Source organism: Chanodichthys erythropterus, chromosome 21 (genome assembly GCF_024489055.1).
Source record: "Chanodichthys erythropterus isolate Z2021 chromosome 21, ASM2448905v1, whole genome shotgun sequence".
Lineage (NCBI taxonomy): Eukaryota > Metazoa > Chordata > Actinopteri > Cypriniformes > Xenocyprididae > Chanodichthys > Chanodichthys erythropterus.
The window spans coordinates 35,466,380-35,489,872 of record NC_090241.1 but is presented as its reverse complement, the minus strand read 5'-3'; the positions used below and the strand labels follow the sequence as shown (position 1 = coordinate 35,489,872).

The 23,493-nt window shown below is 36.2% G+C and overlaps 1 protein-coding gene across 1 annotated transcript in view; it reads left to right on the top strand.

Annotated features, from left to right (window-relative positions):
- Positions 1-20,335, top strand: part of LOC137010751 (cadherin-22-like) — a 120,274-nt gene extending 99,939 nt beyond the window's left edge. Inside the window, exons 10-11 of the mRNA XM_067373035.1 lie at positions 6,025-6,276; positions 19,824-20,335. Coding sequence (XP_067229136.1) covers positions 6,025-6,276; positions 19,824-20,335 — 764 coding nt within the window. The remainder of the gene's footprint in view (positions 1-6,024; positions 6,277-19,823) is intronic.
- The last annotated feature ends 3,158 nt before the right edge of the window (positions 20,336-23,493 follow it).

Sequence of the window (23,493 nt, the reverse complement as noted above, 5' to 3'; positions counted from 1 at the left end):
AAATTTACAAGGCAGTATGCAAATCATTGTGAGCGATAGCATATTAACAATTGCTGAATTAATTGTATTAATAAGTAATATTTATATATTTGTGAATGTATATATATTATAGTATTTACATTTGAGTTTCATTAAATGACCATCCCTACAGTATAAATTCCGGGTATCTCTTGTTCTTTGAAACCACACTAATGGGGAAGACATCTGACTTGGCAATGGTCCAGGAGACAATCATTGACACCCTCCACAAAGAGAGTAAGTCACAGATGGTCATTACTGAATGTGGTGGCTGTTTACAGAGTGATGTATCAAAGCATATTAAATGCAAAGTTGACTAGAAGGAAGAAATTGGGTAGGCAAAGGTGCACAAGCAACAGGGATGACCACAAGCTTGAGAATACTGTCAAGTAAAGCCAATTCAAACACTTGGGAGAACTTCACAATGAGTCAAATGAAGCCAGAGTCAGTGCATCAAGAGCCACCACACTCAGACCTCTTCAGGAAAAGGACTACCAAGCCACTTCTGAAACAGAAACAACATCAGAAGCATCTTACCTAAGGAGAAAAAGAACTGGACAGAGAACAGAGGTCGAAAGTCCTCTTTTCAGATAAAAGTAAATTTTTCATTTCATGTTGAAATCATGGTCCCAGAGTCTGAAGGAAGACTGGAGAGGCACAGAATCCAAGCTGCTTGAAGTATAGTGGGAAGTTTCTGAAGTTGTTGATGATTTGGGGGGCCGTGACATCTGCTGGTGTTGGTCCATTGTGTTTTATCAAGTACAAAGTCAATGAGATTTTGGAGCACTTTATGCTTCCATCTGCTGACAAGCTTTATGGAGATGCTGATTTCCTGTTCCAGCAGGACTTTAGCACCTGCCCACAGTGCAAAAACCACTTCCAAGTGGTTTGCTGACCATGATATTACTGTGCTTTATTGGCCAGCCAACATGCCTGACTCCTGAATCTATGGGATATTTTCAAGAGAAAGATGAGAAACAGTCGATCCAACAATATACAGATGATCTGAAGGCTCAATAGTGCCTCAGCAGTGCCACAGGCTGATCACTTCCATGCCACACTTCACTGATGCTGTAATCTGTGCTAGGAGCAAGTCATTTGCTGTAATATGTGCTGCCAACCAAGTATTGAGTGCACAAATGAACATACTTTAAAGAACTTGAACTTTTCTGTTCCATTTTTTGATTGATCTTAGGAAATATTCTAATATTTTGAGATACTGGATTTTGGACTTTCATGAGCTGTATGCTCTAATCATCAAAAAAAAAAAAAAAAAAAAAAAAAAAAAAAAAAAATTTTGTAATGTTTTATTTTACATGTAGGGAATCTAGAATATATAAAAGTTTCATTTTTAAAAATAATTTACAATAAAAAAATGAACTTTTTCATGATATTCTAATTATATGACCAGCACCTGTGTGTATGTGTATATATATGTATATATTAAAAGTATAAATAATATTTAATAATATTAAGTAATAATAACACTTAATATTAAAACAATTAAATGTCATTGTTAATGAATCATTACAAATAATAGTAATATTAAATAATATTAATGCATAATTCTCTATAATTAACAAAATTATATGTGTGTATCTATGTGATTTATCATGTAAAAATATTAATATTATTTAATATTGAAATGATTAAATATTATTAATATTAAATACAATAGTAATTAATAATACTTGATTAACAATAAAATAAATAAAATATTTTTTATAATATTTATACATTTTATAGTATTTTTATGATTGTTATTACTATTATTTGTTTCTATAATGGTAATGGTATTTTTTGGGGAAAATGTACTTAATTTTCAAAAAAAAGGTGAAGTGTGTGACTTCTGTACTACCAATGGCACCAAACGGATTTGCAGTCTGTTTAAGTGGTATAACAGAGCATAACAGCATTTCTCTCATTTGAATTCGGGATGAAATATGACCCAGAAACTCTCCTAAAACGACACCTACACAGGTTTCCCCTCTCAAGCACACTCAAAAGAACACACTTTGTATCCTCCCACGTCCCATATCCCCATACTTCTGTTTTCATGGACACATTTGTCAACCTGTCAAATTGAATCTGTCACTTTTTCTTCGACACCGCAGCGCTGCGTTACCTTCTCCCTCTGTGATCCGACACAAGGACAAACTGTTTTTTTAGTATGTCAAACTTTTTAGCTATATGTGCTATTGATTCAACTGTCCTTTCACCATAATATTAAATTCATCTGTTACTCTGTGCTTTGAATAGCCACATCCGAGTCCTTCCAGAGAGAGAGAGAGCTGTTTGGCACATTGGGAATTTGATTGACGACTCCAAACAAAACATCTTTTGTTTTTTTCATTTTGGACAGCTCGTCTGGAGCCAGTCAGGCTGTTTTCTCTCACCAGTATTTGATTTGTCTTTCCCTCGTATGCTACTAACATTTTCTGTGTCCGTTTGCTCCCCAGTTGCCTGTTGGCGTGCTTTTAGTCGAAACAGAACATATAGCGCAGGCAGAGGGCATTGTTCGTTGTTACTCAGTTTGTTTGGGGATTTTTTTGGCATCAGCGGGAAGTTTTGTTCTGGTTTGATTTCATTGTTCTCTTTCCATATTCTGTATTCAAAGGAGTTTGACTGTTCTGCCCTCAGTCGGCTGATCCTGTGAAACAGAAACGTTACAATATGTTTCCATCTGGCAAATACTGATGCCCAAAACAAGTGTTTGGACTCGTATAAATGTGTGAATGTGATTCATCAGATCAAGTGTGTGTATCTGTGTCTTAAGTGGATTTTCTAATGCTGTGACATTCGTGGTTATTTTGGCTCAAGTGTCCATCCACTTTTTAGGAATGTATTTTATTAGATTATACACTACAGGTCAGAAGTTTTTGAACCAAAAATTAATTTTGAGAGTTTTTGAAAGAAGTCTATTTTGCTCACCAAGGCTGGATTTATTTGATTAAAAATACAGTGAAAACAGAAAAATTTTGAAAAAATATTACAATTTAAAATGTGTTTTATATTGTAATATATGTTAAAATGTAATTTATTCCTGTGATGCAAAGCTCAATTTTCAGCAGCTATTACTCCAGCCTTCAGTGTCACATGATCGTGAAAATTCAGCTTTACCAACACAAAAATAAAGTATGTTTTAAAAATATATTCAAATAGACAATCACCTATTTAAATTGTAATAATATTTCACAATATTACTGTATTTGCTATATTTTAGATCAAATAAATGTAGCCTTTGTGAGCTGCAAAAACACCTAAAAAAAAAAGCATAATAATTGCAAACTTTTTGTTCGGTAGTGTATATATATCATATTAGTTCAACTCTGCATGGAAATTTAGAGATGATATATATTGTATTTGGCAAAATCACATCAATAGGATTTTGTTTACATGTTTTCCATTTCCAGATGGACATGATGGATTTGAATAAAATCCCAAAGCTCTTTTCTACAATATTTCATCAGCTAGTTATTGTTCAGTCATTATGTACAGTAAAACCTGCTCGATTTGTGAGCGATTTTTTTTCTGTGTGTCACAGAAAATGATTTTTAAAATGATTCAGTTCGCAAACAAGTCATTCAGAACCTGTTTGCGAATTGAATCATTTTAAAAATCTGTATCCAACGTCTGGAAAGGTCATAGCAATTCATCGGTCAAAAAGTGCAGAAAACCTTATAAACGTAAGCACTAAATTTGATTCAGAGCTTTTGATGACTCGAAATCAATTATGAAGCTAATCTGAATGCTGATACGAGGTGCTGAACTCAATCAATGGTTTCCTTCTGCGTCCTCTTTTTGTCATTTAGGTGTTTGCCAGAAAGACGTGTCCCAACTAGATTAATATTGAAAGGTCACGGCTCTGTGCTCTTTAATAAATGATTGGTTGATAGATTTGACATAACCCAATCAATGACTGTGTCTCCGTCACATTTTAAAATGCATCTCAGGATTTACTTCAGCTCATTGCAGGGCAAACAACTCAGCTGTTGTCCGGTTATGTTTTTAGACTTTAGAAAGGGAAATGGATTTGTTGCCTTTCTTGATGGAGTTTGCTATATTTATGAGAATGAGAATGCCTTTGAGAGAAGATTTACTGATCCAGTCAAGTCACAATGTCACAGTGCTTTTACTCAGCAAAAATTCCCCATCTCTCTCTAACGGATCCTGTAACGCATGCTGTATTTATCAGTAAGTCGTGCTCTAGCGGTGTAGGTGACAGTGATGTATGTCCTCCGTGAAGGATGGCTGGTGTGCCTGTGTGCAAGTCCATTAGTTGAGTTGTTGCTGTAGTTTTTTCACAGTATTTTGCTGTTTGTCAGTGTTAGTCACATTTATACATCTGGCGTTTCAGCAGCTGGCTGTAAAAGCTTTTGGGCAGTTTTGGAGAACTTTAGACTTGCTGTTTCTTTCTAAATAAAGTTTGCAATGAGTTAAGTTTATGATAGAAAAAAATGATTGACTTTAACGCATTACAAGTAACGCATTACAACTTGAGTTATGTAATCAGATTACTTTTCTTAAGTAACTAATAAAGTAACGCATTACTTTTTCAATTTACAACAAAATATCTACGTTACTTTTTAAAATAAGTTACTTTTTTACATTTATTGACTGCCAGCGCTCCTTTTCCTGGTGTTGTGTACGCTGTGTGAGAGTGATGGCTATTGTTGTTTTAGACTAAATGTGAACATGCATTTACTCATCTCACTTGCACAAAAACATTCAGTATTCCTCAAAATGAATAAAAACTGTGAAAAAATGAAATGAAATCCCAGAATTTTATGCAAACCTGTAATAATTAACAATATTAAATTACACAAATATACTTTATGTATTTAATCTCACTTTATTAACCAACAACCAATTATCTAATTAAACCATACTAATAAGCAAAAATGACTTTAAATGAGACTTAGAAATAAAAGTGTTGAACTTATTTTGCCTGTAACCTATTATTCTTTAATCCAGAATAGCAAAAGTAACGTAATGCATTACTTTTCATTACTTCGAGTAACACTTTTTTAGGGAGTAATGCAATATTGTAATGCATTACTTATAAAAGTTTACTATTTAAAATAAGTGCTTTCTATTGTAATATATGTTAAAATGTAATTTATTCCTGTGATGCAAAGCTCAGTTTTCAGCAGCTATTACTCCAGCCTTCAGTGTCCCATGATCGTGAAAATTCAACTTTATCAACACAAAAATAAAGTATGTTTTAAAAATATATTCAAATAGACAATCACCTATTTAAATTGTAATAATATTTCACAATATTACTGTATTTGCTATATTTTTGATCAAATAAATGTAGCCTTTGTGAGCTGCAAAAACATTAAAAGACATACATTTTTTTAAAAATCTTTAACAATTTTTTAATAACATTTGAATAAAGGGTGAAGATGTCAATTTTCAAAGGCCGGACATATATTTTTACCACTACTATATACAGTATGTACTTATATGTAGGTTTATTATTATATATAAGTCTCTTCTGCTCACCAAGTCTGCAATTTTTAAACACAGTAAAAACAGTAATATTGTGAAATATGATTAGTATTTTAAAATATATATATATATATATATATATTTTATTATTTTATTTTTTTTATTTTCATTTTTTATATATATTTATATAAAAATAATAAGTTTAAAAAAGCAGCATTTATTTGAAAAAAAAAAAAGTTCTTGTGACAATATAGACGTCTTTACTGACATATATGATCAACTTAATGTGTCCTTGCTGAAAAGTATTTCTTTCTTTCTTTTCTTTTTTTTTAATGTTTTTTCTTTTTTTTTTTTTTACTTCTGGACTTCTAAATATACAAAAAAAATTTAATTATATTGCTTTTTATTATGTCTCTTTACCATGGTAAAGTGATGGTATAGTGCAAAATGTTTTTTGCATTTTTTCACTTATTTTCAATAATAATAAAATAATGCAGATTTTGAATAAAACGTATGAATAAGTTCTGTTCTCTCCTCTCACTGACTCTGTAGACAACACAGCCGGCATAAGGACGCAGCGCTCTGGATTCAACCGTCAGGAGCAGAACGTGTACCTGTTGCCTATTCTGGTGGTGGACAGCGGCCCTCCGGCCCTCAGCAGCACGGGCACACTCACCATCCACGTGTGCGGCTGTGACACGGATGGAGCCATTCAGTCCTGCAACGCCACAGCCTACGTCATGTCCGCTGCGCTCAGCCCCGGCGCTCTCATCGCACTGCTGGTGTGCATCCTCATTCTCATAGGTAAAACCTTTCACTTGAGGAACTTTTTAATTTATTTACAACTTAATGTCAGTGTCTGTGAGAATGCAGTTCAATGCATTCCTCCGTTTCTTAAAGAGGACCTATAATGCTTTTCTGTTACGTGTTCATGGCGTCATCATAGGGAGAAGCCCCTCCTATAACCGGTGACGATCTTCCCTATTAGCATAGACACAGCCCTGAGTGAGTCCGCTATTTCTGTATCCTCGCTGTAGCAGCTGGAGTTTTACAATGTCTTTTCACCAAATTGCAATACAGCATGTAACAAATGCAATAGCATGTCATAAAAGCAAGATGACAACATAAGTTGTAACTGTAATTAAACTAGACTATAACTGTTCTGTCTCCATGCAGCATCTATTCTCTGGCTCTGTAGGCATTTTACAACAGTCCCCACACAGCACCTGTACAGCGATTTATAGATTATCATGACAGAACATGCTAAATGATGACTTGGAAGAAAGTTAACTCCACATCAACTACACAAATTCATCAATTAACCATTCAGAAATATCTTGCTGCATTATACATGTTGTCACTTCTTCTTGAGTCTCTCGACTCTGATTAGAACCTATGAGGCTGAACACCGCTACTGACAGTTTCTGACATTTTCAGTGCGTGAGATTGTCCTGTTTTGTTGTTGCCAGTATGCTGGAGCATGAGCTCTTGAAGCTCCGCCCTCTTCTTGAAAGGGGGCCAGAAGCACTGGCTCATTTGCATTTAAAGGGACACAAACAAAAATGGTGTGTTTTTCATCACCCCCAAAAAATTTAACATAAAAAATGATCTGTGGTGTATTTTGAGCTAAAACATCAGATACACACTCTGGGGACATCAGAGACATTTTAACATCTTGTAAAAAGAGGCATAATAGGTCTCCTTTAAGTAAAGCATGTATTTTAGTGTTGCACAGATTGTCCTTTTGAGCTTGAACTACTTTTCTAGGTACTTTTTACGCAATTCTTCTGGGTGGAGTTTGTTGATTGTAAACACTGTGTTACAGATAGTTACATCACATCCTCACTTGGATACCACACAAATTACATTTTTTTTTTTTGTTTGTTTGTTTGTTTTTTGCTGGTTGCGAGATGAATAACTTTTACAGACCGAGTTGATATGTGATTCTATCACACCAGACTCATGCTGTATGCATGTAATATTATGTTACGGTTATAGCTTTGATACAGTGTGACAGATTTGACAGCGTATTGAGTACCAACATCATGTAGCTTGACTGGTAGAACATCGCAGAGGTCATGGGTTTGAATCCTTTTGAAAAATGTATATCTTGAATTCACTGTTCGCTTTAGATAAAAATCATCTGCCAAATGAATAAATGCAACAAGTCAAAAGTTTTACACACTTTATTGACATTTATCGAAATATTTACACACTCCTGCATTTATTATTTGTAGTATGCTGTCTTTAGATATTAAGTAGTAGATATCCCAGAAGATTTCTTGAGCATTTATATAAAGCGTGTATATCATATATACTGTATGTGGGTCAGTGATGTGAATGAATGAAAGGTTCACTCGTCAATATCATTTCACTTTTAATAAAACACAGATCACCAGGTGGCTGGTGGATCTTGAAGATGCAAGTACATCCACTTGACAATGCGTATTTGAGCATTAATATCTGCATTTATGGAGCAATTGATAAAACCTTTCATCAGTAGTGTGCATTGAGACCAGCAGACTATAGAGTCGAGCAAGCGCTGAACATTTGAACGGCCTTTGCACACACACACACATATCATATTTACCTCCACGACCGCTGTAACTCTTTTAATGGCCCATCATCATTCTTTAAAACCTTGTTCTTTGGTCTAAATGTGGCAGGAGGCAAAAAACAAAACTAGAATGACATGAAAGCTGATCAATATTTCATTCAGCATCCTTTGCTCACTGACTGCAGTTGTGCATCCTCTATGAGGCAGAGTATGAAAGCTTTTGTTCACACAGAGCAAACACACACACATACACACAATATAGGCCTATGTGAATGACATCCAGCCTCTCTAGCAGAGGACGGGTGAGTTAAGGGAAGCTTGGGACGGATACAGCCCTCGCTCGCAAAAGAGCAGCATCAGCACCGCTGTCCCCGCGGATCGCTGAGCTCTTTAAATAGAGCAGCCTTTCCAGACATCCACGGCACTCCAGTTCCCATGTAGAAGAGCCGTTGGACTGCGGTTCTGTTGTCATTGCTGAAAGTTTTATGACTTTCTTCTGGCCTCAGTATATCTGTCTTTATTTCTTTCCTCGCCACTTAGAGCTTTTTCCATCTCTCTTTCTCTCTCTCTCTGTGTTCTGCAGTCGCTCATCATGGGAAAGTATGCGACATGAATTGTTCTCAGTCAGCTGAGCATTTTTTTCCTCCCTGTTGCTCATCTTTCCTGCTGTAAATCATTTATAAGTTGTGTGTGGGTCATCAGAAGCCTATCCTTTCTGTTTAATTAGCCATGTTTGTTCAGTCAAGCAGTACTATCATTATTGCTCATACTTTTAGTTAGGGATTTTGAATGAATAAATTAATTGATTCAAACTTGTTTCAAAAGGTAGTCAAAAGTTGGGGGATGTGCTGAAAGGTAGGAAGTGTGTGGAAAGGTAGGGGCGTGATGAAATGTAGGAAGTGTGCCGAAAAGTAGAGGTTGTGCCAAAAAGTAGGGGGCGTGTCGAAAGGTAGGGGGTGTGCTGAAAGGTAGGGGGCGTGATGAAATGTAGGAAGTGTGCCGAAAAGTAGAGGTTGTGCCAAAAAGTAGGGGGCGTGTCGAAAGGTAGGGGGTGTGCTGAAAGGTAGGGGGCGTGATGAAATGTAGGAAGTGTGCCGAAAAGTAGAGGTTGTGCCAAAAAGTAGGGGGCGTGTCGAAAGGTAGGGGGTGTGCTGAAAGGTAGGGGGCGTGATGAAATGTAGGAAGTGTGCCGAAAAGTAGAGGTTGTGCTAAAAGGTAGGGGGTGTGTCAAAAGGTAGGGGTTGTGCTCAAAGGTAAGAGTTGTGACGAAAGGTAGGTGGCGTGTCAAAATGTAGCAGCCGTGCTGAAAGGTAGTGGTTGTGCCAAAAGGTAGGGGGTGTGATGAAAGGTAGGGGGTGTGTCAAAATGTATGGGGTGTGTCAAAAGGTAGGGGCATGATGTAAGGTAGGGGTGTATCAAAAGGTAGGGGGTGTGATGAAAGGTAGGGGGTGTGTCAAAAGGTAGGGGTTGTGCTCAAAGGTAAGAGTTGTGACGAAAGGTAGGTGGTGTGTCAAAATGTAGCAGCCGTGCTGAAAGGTAGTGGTTGTGCCAAAAGGTAGGAGGTGTGATGAAAGGTAGGGGGTGTGTCAAAATGTATGGGGTGTGTCAAAAGGTAGGGGCATGATGAAAGGTAGGGGGTGTATCAAAAGGTAGGGGGTGTGATGAAAGGTAGGGGGTGTGTCAAAAGGTAAGGGGTGTGATGAAAGGTAGGGGGAGTGCTGAAAGGTAGGGGGTGTTTCAAAAGGTAGGGGGTGTGATGAAAGGTAGGGGGAGTGCTGAAAGGTAGGGGGTGTTTCAAAAGGTAGGGGGTGTGATGAAAGGTAGTGGTTGTGCCAAAAGGTAGGGGGTGTGATGAAAGGTAGGGGGTGTGTCAAAATGTATGGGGTGTGTCAAAAGGTAGGGGCATGATGAAAGGTAGGGGGTGTATCAAAAGGTAGGGGGTGTGATGAAAGGTAGGGGGTGTGTCAAAAGGTAAGGGGTGTGATGAAAGGTAGGGGGAGTGCTGAAAGGTAGGGGGTGTTTCAAAAGGTAGGGGGTGTGATGAAAGGTAGTGGTTGTGCCAAAAGGTAGGGGGTGTGATGAAAGGTAGGGGGTGTGTCAAAATGTATGGGGTGTGTCAAAAGGTAGGGGCATGATGAAAGGTAGGGGGTGTATCAAAAGGTAGGGGGTGTGATGAAAGGTAGGGGGTGTGTCAAAAGGTAAGGGGTGTGATGAAAGGTAGGGGGTGTGTCAAAAGGTAAGGGGTGTGATGAAAGGTAGGGGGTGTGTCAAAAGGTAAGGGGTGTGATGAAAGGTAGGGGGAGTGCTGAAAGGTAGGGGGTGTTTCAAAACGTAGGGGGCGTGATGAAAGGTAGTGGTTGTGCCAAAAGGTAGGGGGTGTGTCAAAAGGTAGGGGGCGTGATGAAAGGTAGGGGGTGTGTCAAAAGGTAGGGGCATGATGAAAGGTAGGGGGTGTATCAAAAGGTAGGGGGTGTGATGAAAGGTAGGGGGTGTGTCAAAAGGTAAGGGGTGTGATGAAAGGTAGGGGGAGTGCTGAAAGGTAGGGGGTGTTTCAAAAGGTAGGGGGAGTGCTGAAAGGTAGGGGGTGTTTCAAAAGGTAGGGTGCGTGATGAAAAGTAGGGGTGTGTCAAAACGTAGGGGGCGTGATGAAAGGTAGGGGGTGTGTCAAAAGGTAGGGGGCGTGATGAAAGGTAGGGGGTGTGTCAAAAGGTAAGGGGTTGTGCAGAAAGGTATAGGGTGTGATGAAAGGTAGGGGGCGTGTCAAAATGTAGGGGTCTGCTGAAAGGTAGGGGGTGTGTCAAAAGGTAAGGGGTTGTGCAGAAAGGTATAGGGTGTGATGAAAGGTAGGGGGCGTGTCAAAATGTAGGGGTCTGCTGAAAGGTAGGGGGTTTGTCAAAAGGTTGGGGGGCGTGCTGAAAGCTAGGGGGTGTGTCAAAAGGTAGGGGGCATGATGAAAGGTAGGGGGTGTGTCAAAAGGCAAGGGGTGTGCTAAAAGTTAGGGGGTGTGTCAAAAGGTAGGGGGTGTGTCAAAATGTAGGGGGTGTGTTGAAAGGTAGGGGGTGTGTCAAAATCCAAGGTGCGTGTCAAAATGTAGGGGGCATGTTGAAAGATAGCAAGCATGCTGAAAGTTAGGGGGCATGCCAAAAGGCAGGGGGCGGATAGTAATTTAGGGGCGTGCCAAAAAGTAGGGGGCGTGTTGAACGGTCATCTTGTCATAAGTTTCAATGTGTGAGCGAAGCACCTCAAAATTGATCTCTAATAAATAATTCAATTTAATTGTCATCCCAAAGGATATGATCCTCTTCTGAAATGAGCATCAATTAAAACTGAAGCAGCACAGTGAAGCTGAAAGGCAGAAACGGATGAAAGTTTAATGCTAGTTGTTCAAAACCTTAGATGTTTGAAAGCATAGTTTCTGGCTTCTGATTACATTCAATTTGCACAGCCTCTCTTTTCTCTTTTTTTTAATTTTATTTCATTTATGGAATCGGAAATTCAATTCATAGTGGGCTTATGGTTTAAGAGACTCTATTCTATTGTAGTCTAGTCCAGTCATTTCTACTCTAGTGAGAATGTCTCCTCTTGTTCCGAGTGCACAGATCGGATAGATCTCATGACGTTGAAGGGAAGAGGGTGTCCCTCCTGATCACAGCCTTCCCTGAACACCGCACCCTTCCTGTTAGATCAATTTGTGGCATGATAAGGAGGGAATGAAAACAAATTTCTGCCTAATTACCTTCAAACAAACAACCCCTCCATCAGTTCATTCTGAGGGTGACGTGATAAATCCATTTGGGCGCAGCAAGGCATCTGCACACATCCGTCCCAATTACGGCCCATCTGCCATGATGGGAGTCCTGGCCACCCGCCGCCCAAGGGTAAATTAGCCGTCTTGTCAGGTCCGCTTAACCGAACATCTGCACGGCAAGGAGCCGCAACATGTTTCACAAGGGCAGGTACATAATATGGTTCTTCACCCCATACCTTCAGTACAACTGTGAGAGCGTAGGCCACGATGGGGGTCTGGATTTGTAGCTCATTCCAGATGGAGCAAGTATGGTAAAAAAAAAAAGAAGTGCTGTGACCTTTTAGTGATTCAATTCTTGTTCATTCTAAACCAGCCTATGTAATCGATGCATGTAATCCCCTAATGTGTCTAAAGACTAGTATGTATGCATGCATCTCGTGTAGTCTTCGCAGGAATTACCACTTTAATGCTGAGTGTCATTTAGTATGCATCATACACTGCAAATGCAGTCTGTGTAACTCAATTCACTTTACCTGGCTCTTGGCCATTTAGAGTCCTTGATCATGCCAGAATCGAAGAATAACATGAAGGGAGAGCTTGGTCAAAGACTTATCTCTCCTAGACTTAGGGGAAAATACTGAATCAAAGAGCCAGGGAGCTGTGCGCTTCTGTGAGGAGTCGCACCGGCGTTATTCGCTCTTTTTAGCCATTTGTTGGTCAGTAAACAACTGCAGACCGGCCTATTGCGAGGCAGTTATGCAGATTAATATACCTGCCATCTTTTCTCCTCTGAACATGTTTAGGGTAGATGAACACTGACAGAAAGTGCTGGCTGAAAATAAATAAACAGTAGTAAGTAATAATAATACTTCTCACCGGTCTGTCCTGTGAAATGTGAAAGGGAAGTTATGAAACTCCAGGTGTGGCTACGGCTTGTGAATTGGAAATTACCGTATTAGATTCATTTGTCATTTCCAGAAAGGGGCAGAGTGTGTTGTTCGTTTTCTGCCTTGTTTGTATGCCGCTTTGTCAGTTTTCATATGGTTGGAGCTGCTTGCAAAGCTCAGCGTTAGACGGATGGTTCACGGCAAGCAAAATTAGCTTCAACTTCACAGCTAGAGCCTTCATAATGCGCTCATACTTTAATACACTTGTGTGTTCCCTTCTAACAGAAAAGCCATCCATAAAACAAGCTTCCAAGTGCGCAGTCTGCACTCTATATATATATATATATATATATATATATATATATATATATATATATATATATATATATATTATTATTTTTTATTTTTTGTCCTTAAATGCATTTTTTGCTTATGTACACTGTAAAAAATTACCGTGATTTTAACAGTAAAAGACTGTAAAAATGCTGCAGTGAAAAACTGTTAATTGGTTTACAGAAAGTTTCCGTACTATATACGGTGAATAACTGTAATAGATCTAATGGTACATTTAATGTAATTTTACGGTAAAATACCGTTAAATTCGCAGTTTTTGAAAGTGAAAAATAACAATTCATTGTAAAATTTACAGTGAAAAAACCTAAATTGACATTCCCACAATTCCCTGCGTGACACTTCACATTTGATATATTTTTGTTGAAATAACTGTTTCTTCTTAGTTTTTCTCATTTTTTTCTAATCAGTTATGTACATTAGGGTTTTATTTTACATCTAATGTTGTTAAATTAATGTTTATTGCATTTTTAAAATTTCATGCATGTTACCATGATGGTGTTTAGTGTGTGTGTGAATGACACTGTGTGCACCTCTATATATATTAGTATTGTCCTCCTCAGCTTGTGGAAAAGCTGCTTGTGATGAACTTTGATTCATCATGTGACTCCTATCACCACTGTGTTTGGTGACTGTCAGTGTATTATAAAGATACAAAACAGATATTAGTACTTCATTAGGTTGGTAAATTAACATTATATCAGTTAATGAAATATGTTATTTTACCGTAAATTTTACTGGGATTTTTTTTTTTTTACAGTGTACTGAAATCCAATGTTAAATATACATATTTAAAATGTAAAATTCACATGTAACTCCGTAAGTATGTTTACGGTTTGAGGTCATTTTTACAGTATTGTTCTGGTAACCACAGCTGCCGGTATTTTTCCGTAGAAACAACGGGATTTTTTTTACAGTGTAACTCTCCCCTGTACCAATCTATCGTTTGTTCATTCATTCATTCATTCATTCATTCATTCATTCATTCATTCATTCATTCATTCATTCATTCATTCATTCATTCATTCATTCATTCATTCGCTCATTCATTCTGTTGTGTTACCTATCTATCTATCTATCTATCTATCTATCTATCTATCTATCTATCTATCTATCTATCTATCTATCTATCTATCTATCTATCTATCTATCTATCTACCATTCGTTCGTTCTGTTGTTTTATCTATCTGTCATACTATCTATTGTTCTATCGTTCTATCTTCTTTTCTGTGTTTTGTGTGTGTGTGTGTGTGTATGTGTGTGTGTGTGTGTAAATGCCCTGGTTTAAAATGCACACTTTATTTTCCCTTAAAATAAGGGCGTATTTTACTGATCTGACTGATTTTCATCCACAGACTCACAGAAACTCGAGCCAGAAGATCACAGAGACTTGAGGATGGACTCTTTTGACTTGCACCATTAAATAACTTCCTAGAACACCATAGCAACCGCATAGCAACATATATAGCAGCACCCAGGCATCATGGCAGGGAATTTTTAATCTTACAAACATCCAATATCCTAGTAATACGCATGCTAATAAGCAGCTAGTTAATAGTTAGTAGTGTTCCCTAATCTAAAGTGTTACTATTTTTGGAATATATTTAGAAAAAAAAGTCTTGTGTTAATTAGAGCAAGAGCTTTTCAAACTCAAAAAGAACATTTAAAAGGAACATTAAAGCCTGCATTGAAATGAATGCAAATCTGAGAAATGTTGCATGATTTTTTTGAGCACTTTCAAGAACTTTGTTGCAGTTTTAACTCAAAATGGCTGTCTGAGAGCTTTCATCCTTGTCATTCGTCCTCAAAAGGAAAGATGAAAGAAATCCTTCCCTGACCCCAAACGTTTTGCTCTCAAGATTAGAACGCCAGCCAAGACAATGGCTCTCTTATAACATTAATAATTATGTAAAATGAATAGCCTTTGATCAGACATGTGCCTCCAGAGAAAACATGCTTAATGAAATATTCAGATGATCACTTACTGAATGTGAACTTTGCGCCACAGACATTACATCGAGCTTATGCTTCATGATAGTTTGTATCGTTGCAGCTTTTAAATTGAAACTGTAGTTTTGCGACTTTTAGTAACCAACGGGACTGTGATGTAAACTAAACGCTTTTCAAGGTGCAGTTTCCGCACGTTATTAGTACAGTATTTAAAGATTAAACAATGAAAATGCATGTTCACTGTTTATATTATGTGAGCTGTGTGATGGAGAGCCAAACGATGACAGAAGACTTAATTAAATGTCGATGTACTGTCCAGCAAAAAGCAGACAACAAAATTGAACAGCGCACGCTTCATTCCACATCATCATAAAACACAGTGATGTTGTGAACATGACACTGCATTAAAACTACAGCATAGCACAGTGCACACGAACTTAAGAACATAGTAATAAACATAAATGGATAAATAATAATTATTCCATAATTTTTGTTTGTAAACATTTTACATTGAGTGTTAGAAAACCTGTTGCTACAATGTTATGGTGTTGTAGCTGATTGTTTGGATGTTGCTATGTGGTTGCTAGGGTGTTGCTAGGTGGTTTATTACTGAAATGTCTCTATATTTCTAATCTCTACAGTTTATTCTGGTCTGTTGGACCATAAAATCATCTGATTGCTTAGAAAATGAACATGATTTGAGGTATAAGTTATGTACACTCTAAAAATTGCTGGGTTAAAAACAACCCAAGTTGGGTTGAAAATGGACAAACCCAGCGATTGGGTTGTTTTAACCCAGCAGTTGGGTTAAATGTTTGCCCAACCTGCTGGGTAGTTTTATTTACAACTATTATTTGAAAATGATTATATGGCTGACTTAAAATGAAATGAAATTAAAATGTTCATTTATTAAACATATTAATAAATATTCATTTTCAAGATATTTTGGGTTCATTTTAGGTAAGTAATACTGTAATTTTTAAACAATAGTTGAGTTACATTTAACCCAACTGCTAGGTTAAAACAACCCAATCGCTGGGTTTGTCCATTTTCAACCCAACTTGGGTTGTTTTTAACCCAGCATTTTTTAGAGTGTATGCATGAAGTTTTTAAAGGGGTCATGAACTGCATTGTTTTATTGTTTTATAATGTTTAATGTTATAATGTTAGTATGCCTTTTACATCAAAAAAGTCATAATTTCGAAATAATAAAATGTCATAATTTAGAAATAAAAGGCATTTTTCCTACCTGATTTTAGCCCCTTTATTTGAACGCTCTGTTTTAAGGGGCATGTCTGCTGTGAGACTTCAGTGTAACATAGCTAAGTATAACATGATTAACTCTCTCGAAAACTTTTAGCACGTTTTTACTATTAAAGCTCTCAAGGTTAACTAATCATGAAAAGTGTTGATTATATTTAGATCGTGGCATGAAAGGTTGCAGTGATGTACATTGAAGCCGATCACAGACATGTTGTTGAGCCCATGAAAGCAGGGATCTTGTCATTGCAACTCGATTTCTGCAAACTAACGAATTCTTTCATCATAACTAACAGAGTAAACGCGATGTAACTAAGAGATTTGTTGTGCATGCAAGCTACTTTTGAACAGTCAATCTCAAAACCTCCACAAGCGTAGTAACCTACATTGCTAAATCGCTGCTTTTGTCTCCACTTTTAGGAGACTTAAAACAGATGCATAGATGGAATTAGGTCAGACATTTTCTTTCCAAACATGATATCCAAATCAAATGCATCAGTGTTCCCCAAATTGTAATTGGTTGGACTTTTCTATGACCTCAAAGAGCCAGCCATATCTGTGAATGCTGCAGTGAGTTTTCCTCCGGTTCTGTGTTTATTTAAACAGCACTGACAGATCAAATGTACGAAAGACAGTATGCAATCACAAACGCAGACGCTAATTAACATAATTCAGCTCAGATTAAGGATTCATTGGTTTATTGAGAGAGATGCCGCTTTTGTTTTCCGACTCATTAATTTATTAAATGATCCATCTCAATTGTTTGCCTTTTCAGTTCATGTTTAATTCCTCATTCATATCTGCACTCCACCTCGCGGCAAAGCTTTGTGAAAGTCTCATTTATTTGTAATCCTTTCTACACGTCTCCTCTCAATCATGTATTGTTAGTAAATGAAGACATTGGGATGGCAGATATATCACTTAATAGCAGGCTCAAATGCTAATGAATAATGCAATCGATTGATCCTTCACAAACTCCGCCTTAGAATGTTATTGACCAATCCTGTCTTAGCAGCTGTTGCTGTGTGCAGTATTCTAATCTAATGGGCGGAGCTTAGCAAAGGGTCAGTTGTAATAGAAATTGCTGTGAGATTATTTTTTTCAAGTGTTGTTCTTGTGATGCACTAGTTGAAATGCTACAGAAAGGACAAGTCTCTCATTAAAATTAAGATGTGGTTTGTAATAAGTTCCCTAGCTGCGATGCGGTGCCAGGATCTGTTTGTTAATATCCTCCTCGTGTTGTGGTGTGATCCACTGAGAGAAGTCGACTTCTGCTGTACAAGCGGCTCAGTTGTTTACTGAAGAGTCAATTTGAGGTTAATGGATTTTCCTTTTCCTGTTTGAGACAATTTGGTTTTCTAATAAGCAATTTTCTTGGAAACTGCGATGCTTGACACATGTGTAGGCTTTGCGCATGTTAAATAAACTGTATTAATGTGTTATAATTTATCATGAAAAGTGATGTTGAGACATGTTAACAAAGCTCACCTCTAATGTTATGATTTTTAAATGAGAGTCAAAGGTTCATTTAGTTAAGTTTCCTCACTGCTGTGGACAAGATTTGCATTGTGAGGTTAATGTCATGAAGTGATTTTTGCAAACCATGTTATTTCCACAATGTTTCTTCCTTTTATGTTGTTTTTAAAAGAAGTCTAAAACAAGGCTGCATTCATTTGATCAAAAATACAGTAAAAATTGTGAAATATTATTACAATTTAAAACAGCTGTTTTTCATGTGAATATATATAATAAAAAGTAATTTATTTCTGTGATCAAAGCTGAATTTTCAGCATCATTACTCCAGTCTTCAGTGTCACATGATCCTTCAGAAATCATGCTAATATGCTGATTTGCGTCTCAAGAAACATTTATGGTTATTATGTTGAAAACAGTTGTGCTGCTTCATATGAATATGGTAATACATTTTTTTCAGGATTCTTTGATGAATAGAAAGTTAATTTATTTAAAATTTGAAATGTTATGTAAAATTAAAAATCTATTTACTGCTATTTTTGATCAATTTAATTTTTTCCAAACCTTTGAACAATAATATATATATATATATATATATATATATATATATATATATATATATATATATATATATATATATATATATATATATATATATATATATATATATTTTTTTTTTTTTAAAAATTAATTACTCCTCATTACTTCTGAAAGTTCACTATGTTTTCGAAGGTAAATTCCAATAAATTATCTTTTTCAACTTTAATAGTACAAAGATACGGAAGAAGATTAGGGCCAAGCAATAATAAAAAAATAAAACCATCTCGAGATTAAAGTTGTTAAATTTCGAGAAAAAACGTTAAATTTCAAGAAAAAAGTCGAGATAAAATGTTGAGAATAAACTCGTTAAATTACGAAAAAAAACTCGTAAAATTTCGAGAAAAAAGTCAATATAAAATGTTGAGAATAAAGTCACTAAATTACGACAAAAAAGTCATTAAATTACGAGAACAAATTTGTTAAATTATGAGAAAAATGTTGTTAAATTTTGAGAAAAAAAATCAAGATAAAATGTTGAGAATAAAGTCATTAAATTCCGAGAAAAAGTCGTTAAATTATGAGAACAAATTCGTTAAATTATGAGAAAAATGTCGTTAAATTTTGAGAAAATGTCGAGATAAAATTTTGAGAATAAACTCATTAAATTATGAGAATAAAGTTATTAAATTACGAGAAAAATGTCGTTAAATTTTGAGAAAAAAGTCGAGATAAAATATTGAGATTAAAGTCATTAAATTATGAGAATAAAGTCATTAAATTATGAGAAAAATCTTGTTAAATTTCGAGGAAAAAGTCGAGATAAAATGTTGAGAATAAAGTCATTTAATTACAAGGAAAAAGTTGTTAAATTACGAGAACAAATTTTTTAAATTATGAGAAAAATGTCATTAAATTTTGAGAAAAAAATCGAGATAAAATGTTGAGAATAAACTCATTAAATTATGAGAATAAAGTCATTAAATTACGAGAAAAAAGTCATTAAATTATGAGAACAAATTTGTGAAATTATGAGAAAAATGTCGTTAAATTTTGAGAAAAAAATCGAGCTAAAATGTTGAGAATAAACTCATTAAATTATGAGAATAAAGTCATTAAATTATGAGTAAAAAGTTGTTAAATTATGAGAACAAATTTGTTAAATTATGAGAAAAATGTTAAATTTTGAGAAAAAAGTCGAGATAAAATGTAGAGAATAAAGTCATGAAATTATAAGAATAAAGACATTAAATTACAAGAAAAAAGTCATTAAATTATCAAGAACAAATTTGTAATTTAATGAATTTGTTCTCATAATTTAATGACTTTATTCTCAACATTTTATCTCGACTTTTTTCTCGAAATTTAATTAGTTTTTTCTCGAAATTTAACAACTTTAACCTCGAGATTGTTTTATTTTTTTTTTTATTATTGCTTGGCCCTAATCCTCTTCCGTACAAAGAACTTTTATATTTCAAAAGTTTTTCAAAAATCTTCTGATTTTTCATAACACGAGGTCCATTCTAATCTCATGTTATCATCTGTCAAATAAAGTGTCTCTCTTGTTTGTCTCTCATTGTTCCTTTAGTCCTGGTGCTGCTGATCTTGACCCTCAAGCGTCACAGGAAGGGCCAGCGCATGTCCGAAGACGAGGAGGACATGCGCGACAACGTCATCAAATACAACGACGAGGGCGGCGGCGAGCAAGACACCCAGGCGTACGACATGAGCGCCCTGCGCAGCCTCTACGACTTTCCAGAGGTCAAAAGCTCGGATTCAGGTCCGGACCTGCGCTCCGTCCCTCAGTGGATCCAAAACAGAGTGGTAGGAGACGGCGGGCCGGCCGACTTCTCGGTTTTCAAAGGCTACATTCGCAAGAAGGTTGAGCAGGCGGACGCGGACTTATCGGTGCCGCCTTACGACTCGTTCCAGACTTACGCTTTCGAGGGCAGCAGCTCGCCGGCTCTCTCGCTAAGCTCCATCCGCACGTTGTCCACCACCTCAGAGCAGGACTTTTCGTACCTCAGCGATTGGGGACCGCGCTTCAGGCAGCTGGCTGGATACTACGCCCCAGCTCAAGCTGAAGAAGAGGGGTCCTAGCACGCTCTCGGAGGCCCTTACAGCCCGGTCGTTTTTTCTCCCTGCCGCTTTTCCGCCCACAGTTCCGCAGTGGCGCTTTTTTTGGTTCCCAGTCAGTCCGGAGAGTTTTAATGTCACCCATTACACTTTGCAAAGTGACTTCTTGTCTTGTGGAAAAGTTCAGGACAAATATTGGAGAAGAGCTGTAGGCCGGGTGCTGGGCAAACCTCCAACATCTTCTCACCTGTCAGCGAGAGCAAGAAGAAGTAGGGCCGTGCCATATGCACTACACAAGACACTCATTCTTGCAGTTTTTTTGTGATTTCTTTGCCCATCTGTGGAAATACGGACTTTAACTCACTGGGATCTGGACGAAGACAATGGAAAAGTCTTTTTAACTACCAACATTTAAAAAACCTTAAATAAATATGTATTTATTTAAAGAAAAATGAACAAACAAAAAAAGTAAAACAATATTTATGTATTTATTGCTTTCTATTTATTTATTTATTCATCCTGGCAATGGACTGAAATACAAAAAATGGACATCATTTTTGAAGAATATTGAAGTTGTCAGGATGACGGACAAAGACTGAATAACCTGTGGGTAAAAAAACAAGGTTGACTGAAAAAAAAAGAGTTGGGGTGGGATTGTTGAAGGGAGTTTGCAAACTATCAGCGACAGTAAATCAGTCTTGAAAATATTTGTATTTATTTTTTAGAAACTCTTTTTGTAAAATATGAACCGTTTCAGGTGGAGAAAAGTAACGGCTGTGATGGGGTGAATCTCACGAAAACATGTCAAGGTCATGCTTCATCTAAATCAAGAGAATAAAATAAGAAAATACATTTTGCATGAAGATAATGAAGTCTGTTTTGAGGATTTGAGGTTTGTGACATTGTTTTTATGGAAATCAAATCATCTGTATGGAAATCACTCATCTGTACTTTTCAATTTACACACTTTAAAAGAGAATTGTTGGTTTAACTTAAAGTGTTACCTGGTTGCCTTCAAATTTTGAGTTCATTGACATTAAAAATTTGAGTTAATACAATGAAGGCGATTGGTTTATTCAACAGAAAATAAAAATATTATGTTATCTGAACCACATTAATTGATTTGACAAAAGAAAAAAATGTGATAAATCATGAGAGTTTATTGCATTAATGAGAATTTGAGGAAAATGTGCTTAATTGTCATAAAAATAATGTCACTATATAAATAGGCTTAATTTACTTTCTGCAAAATATAACTAAATATTTCTTTCTTTGATTCTGAAGTGAAATAATTCCTTGACAGGTTTCGTGAGCATTGGTTTTGTCTTGTCATACATTTTGTGTGTTGTGTTGCTTTTTGACTAATTATCCAGTTCCCTTGTTGTGGAAGTTACGTTGAGCATTGAGTCTTTCCTGTGGAGGCAGTTTTCAAGTGGAAATTTCAAAGACAACATGGCACAATACACAACAAGAAACAAAACAGGCAATCCAACAGGTTCTTTATCAGTTATTTTTCAGATATCCCAAGATATACATGTTCATCGATGATTTGTGCGTGTGCCAACAAGACGTTTCCAGATTGCTTTCCTTGGGTGATTTGATTGGTTTGCTCATTCAGTGTTGGGTTGAGGCTGATGAACTAGAGCGATTGCATCGAGTTGGGGTGCAGCGGTCGTGTTTTTCCCCTAACCAGCACCCTTAAATGTCCACCCAGAAATGCAGATGTATGGCTAAAAATACAACTGAAATCATCAATAAATATTTACGGTTTTTCAAGACTTTCCGACTGGTGACTTTTTGGGCAACAAAAGAGTGAATATTGTACAGACAAGACAGTGTGTGTGTTAATTACATTATATTATATATAACAATAATAATCAAAAGGTGAACGGTTTTTAATAAGCAGCAATTTCATAAATGTTTATGGTTTAATTACTATTCAGTAAACTTATTAATAAATGTTCATTTATTAAATATATTAATAAATGTTAATTTCCAACATATTTTAGGTTCATTTTAAGCAATACAGTAATTTTAAACAAAAGTTGAGTTAAATACAATACCCAGCAGATACTATATGTACTAAATTCAAAATATTAATAAATACTATATTAATATATACAGCAAATAATACTAGAATAACACTGGTATAAAATATCAGCTATAAAATTAAAATGATTATATATATATATATATATATATATATATATATATATATATATATATATATATATATATATATATATATATATATATATATATATATATATATATGGTGTTATATTTGCATACATGGAGGGCATCATAACAAATACCGCTGTGATGTATAAATAATTTAAATAATATGTCTTTTTTTTATTTTCATGAATATATTGTTACTTTTATATCAATGCGAAACAGATCTTAAAAAATTGTTGTCATTTTTTGATGCAAATTTAATTTATTTTCTCCTCTGATTTTGGAAGGAAATATGACCTGGAAGAGGTTTCGTCAGGAAAAGGAAGTGCAGCACGGCCGATAAACCCACAAACCGATGCTGATGTTGAATACAGGGATGTCACTTTAACACACAATGTAGCAGCAGATGTTCTCATTTTACTTGAGCTTGTTTTTGCTTTCAGCCGTGGCTGCGTTTGATGGATGAGCTCTTATGGCAGTGTATAAACCTACACACGTCAGCGGCCACCCAGAGCAAGTCTAGACAGACGTTTCAAAACACAGTGTTCGTACAGAATCAGAATAGTTCAAACACATCAAAACAGCCCAAAATTATAGAAAAAGCACAAGGCTAATGCAGGCCGAAGATGGAATCGTACCGTAGATGATTCATCCAATCTTCTCATGTTTTATTAAAAGGTAACAGGGAAATGACAGAATGAAATTACGTGTTCTTTGACCCTGATCTTCATTGACAGTCGTCCATGCGGGATCATTACGCTGTTAAAGGAATGCTGAAGCCCCAGAGCCATAATGAAATCCTCATCAAGCAAATGTCACGGAGAGGCAGCCGCTGACTAATGCAATGACAGACGCGCAAAAGAACAAGAGTGTGTATCGCTCGGAGGCAACGTGTGTGTGTGTGTGTTTGTCCCCGTTTTGTCCTCATTTTTAATTTAAAAGCACACAGAGACTCATTCCTCTGTCAACATTCCTTGGAGAACATTCCAACAAGTATTGTATAC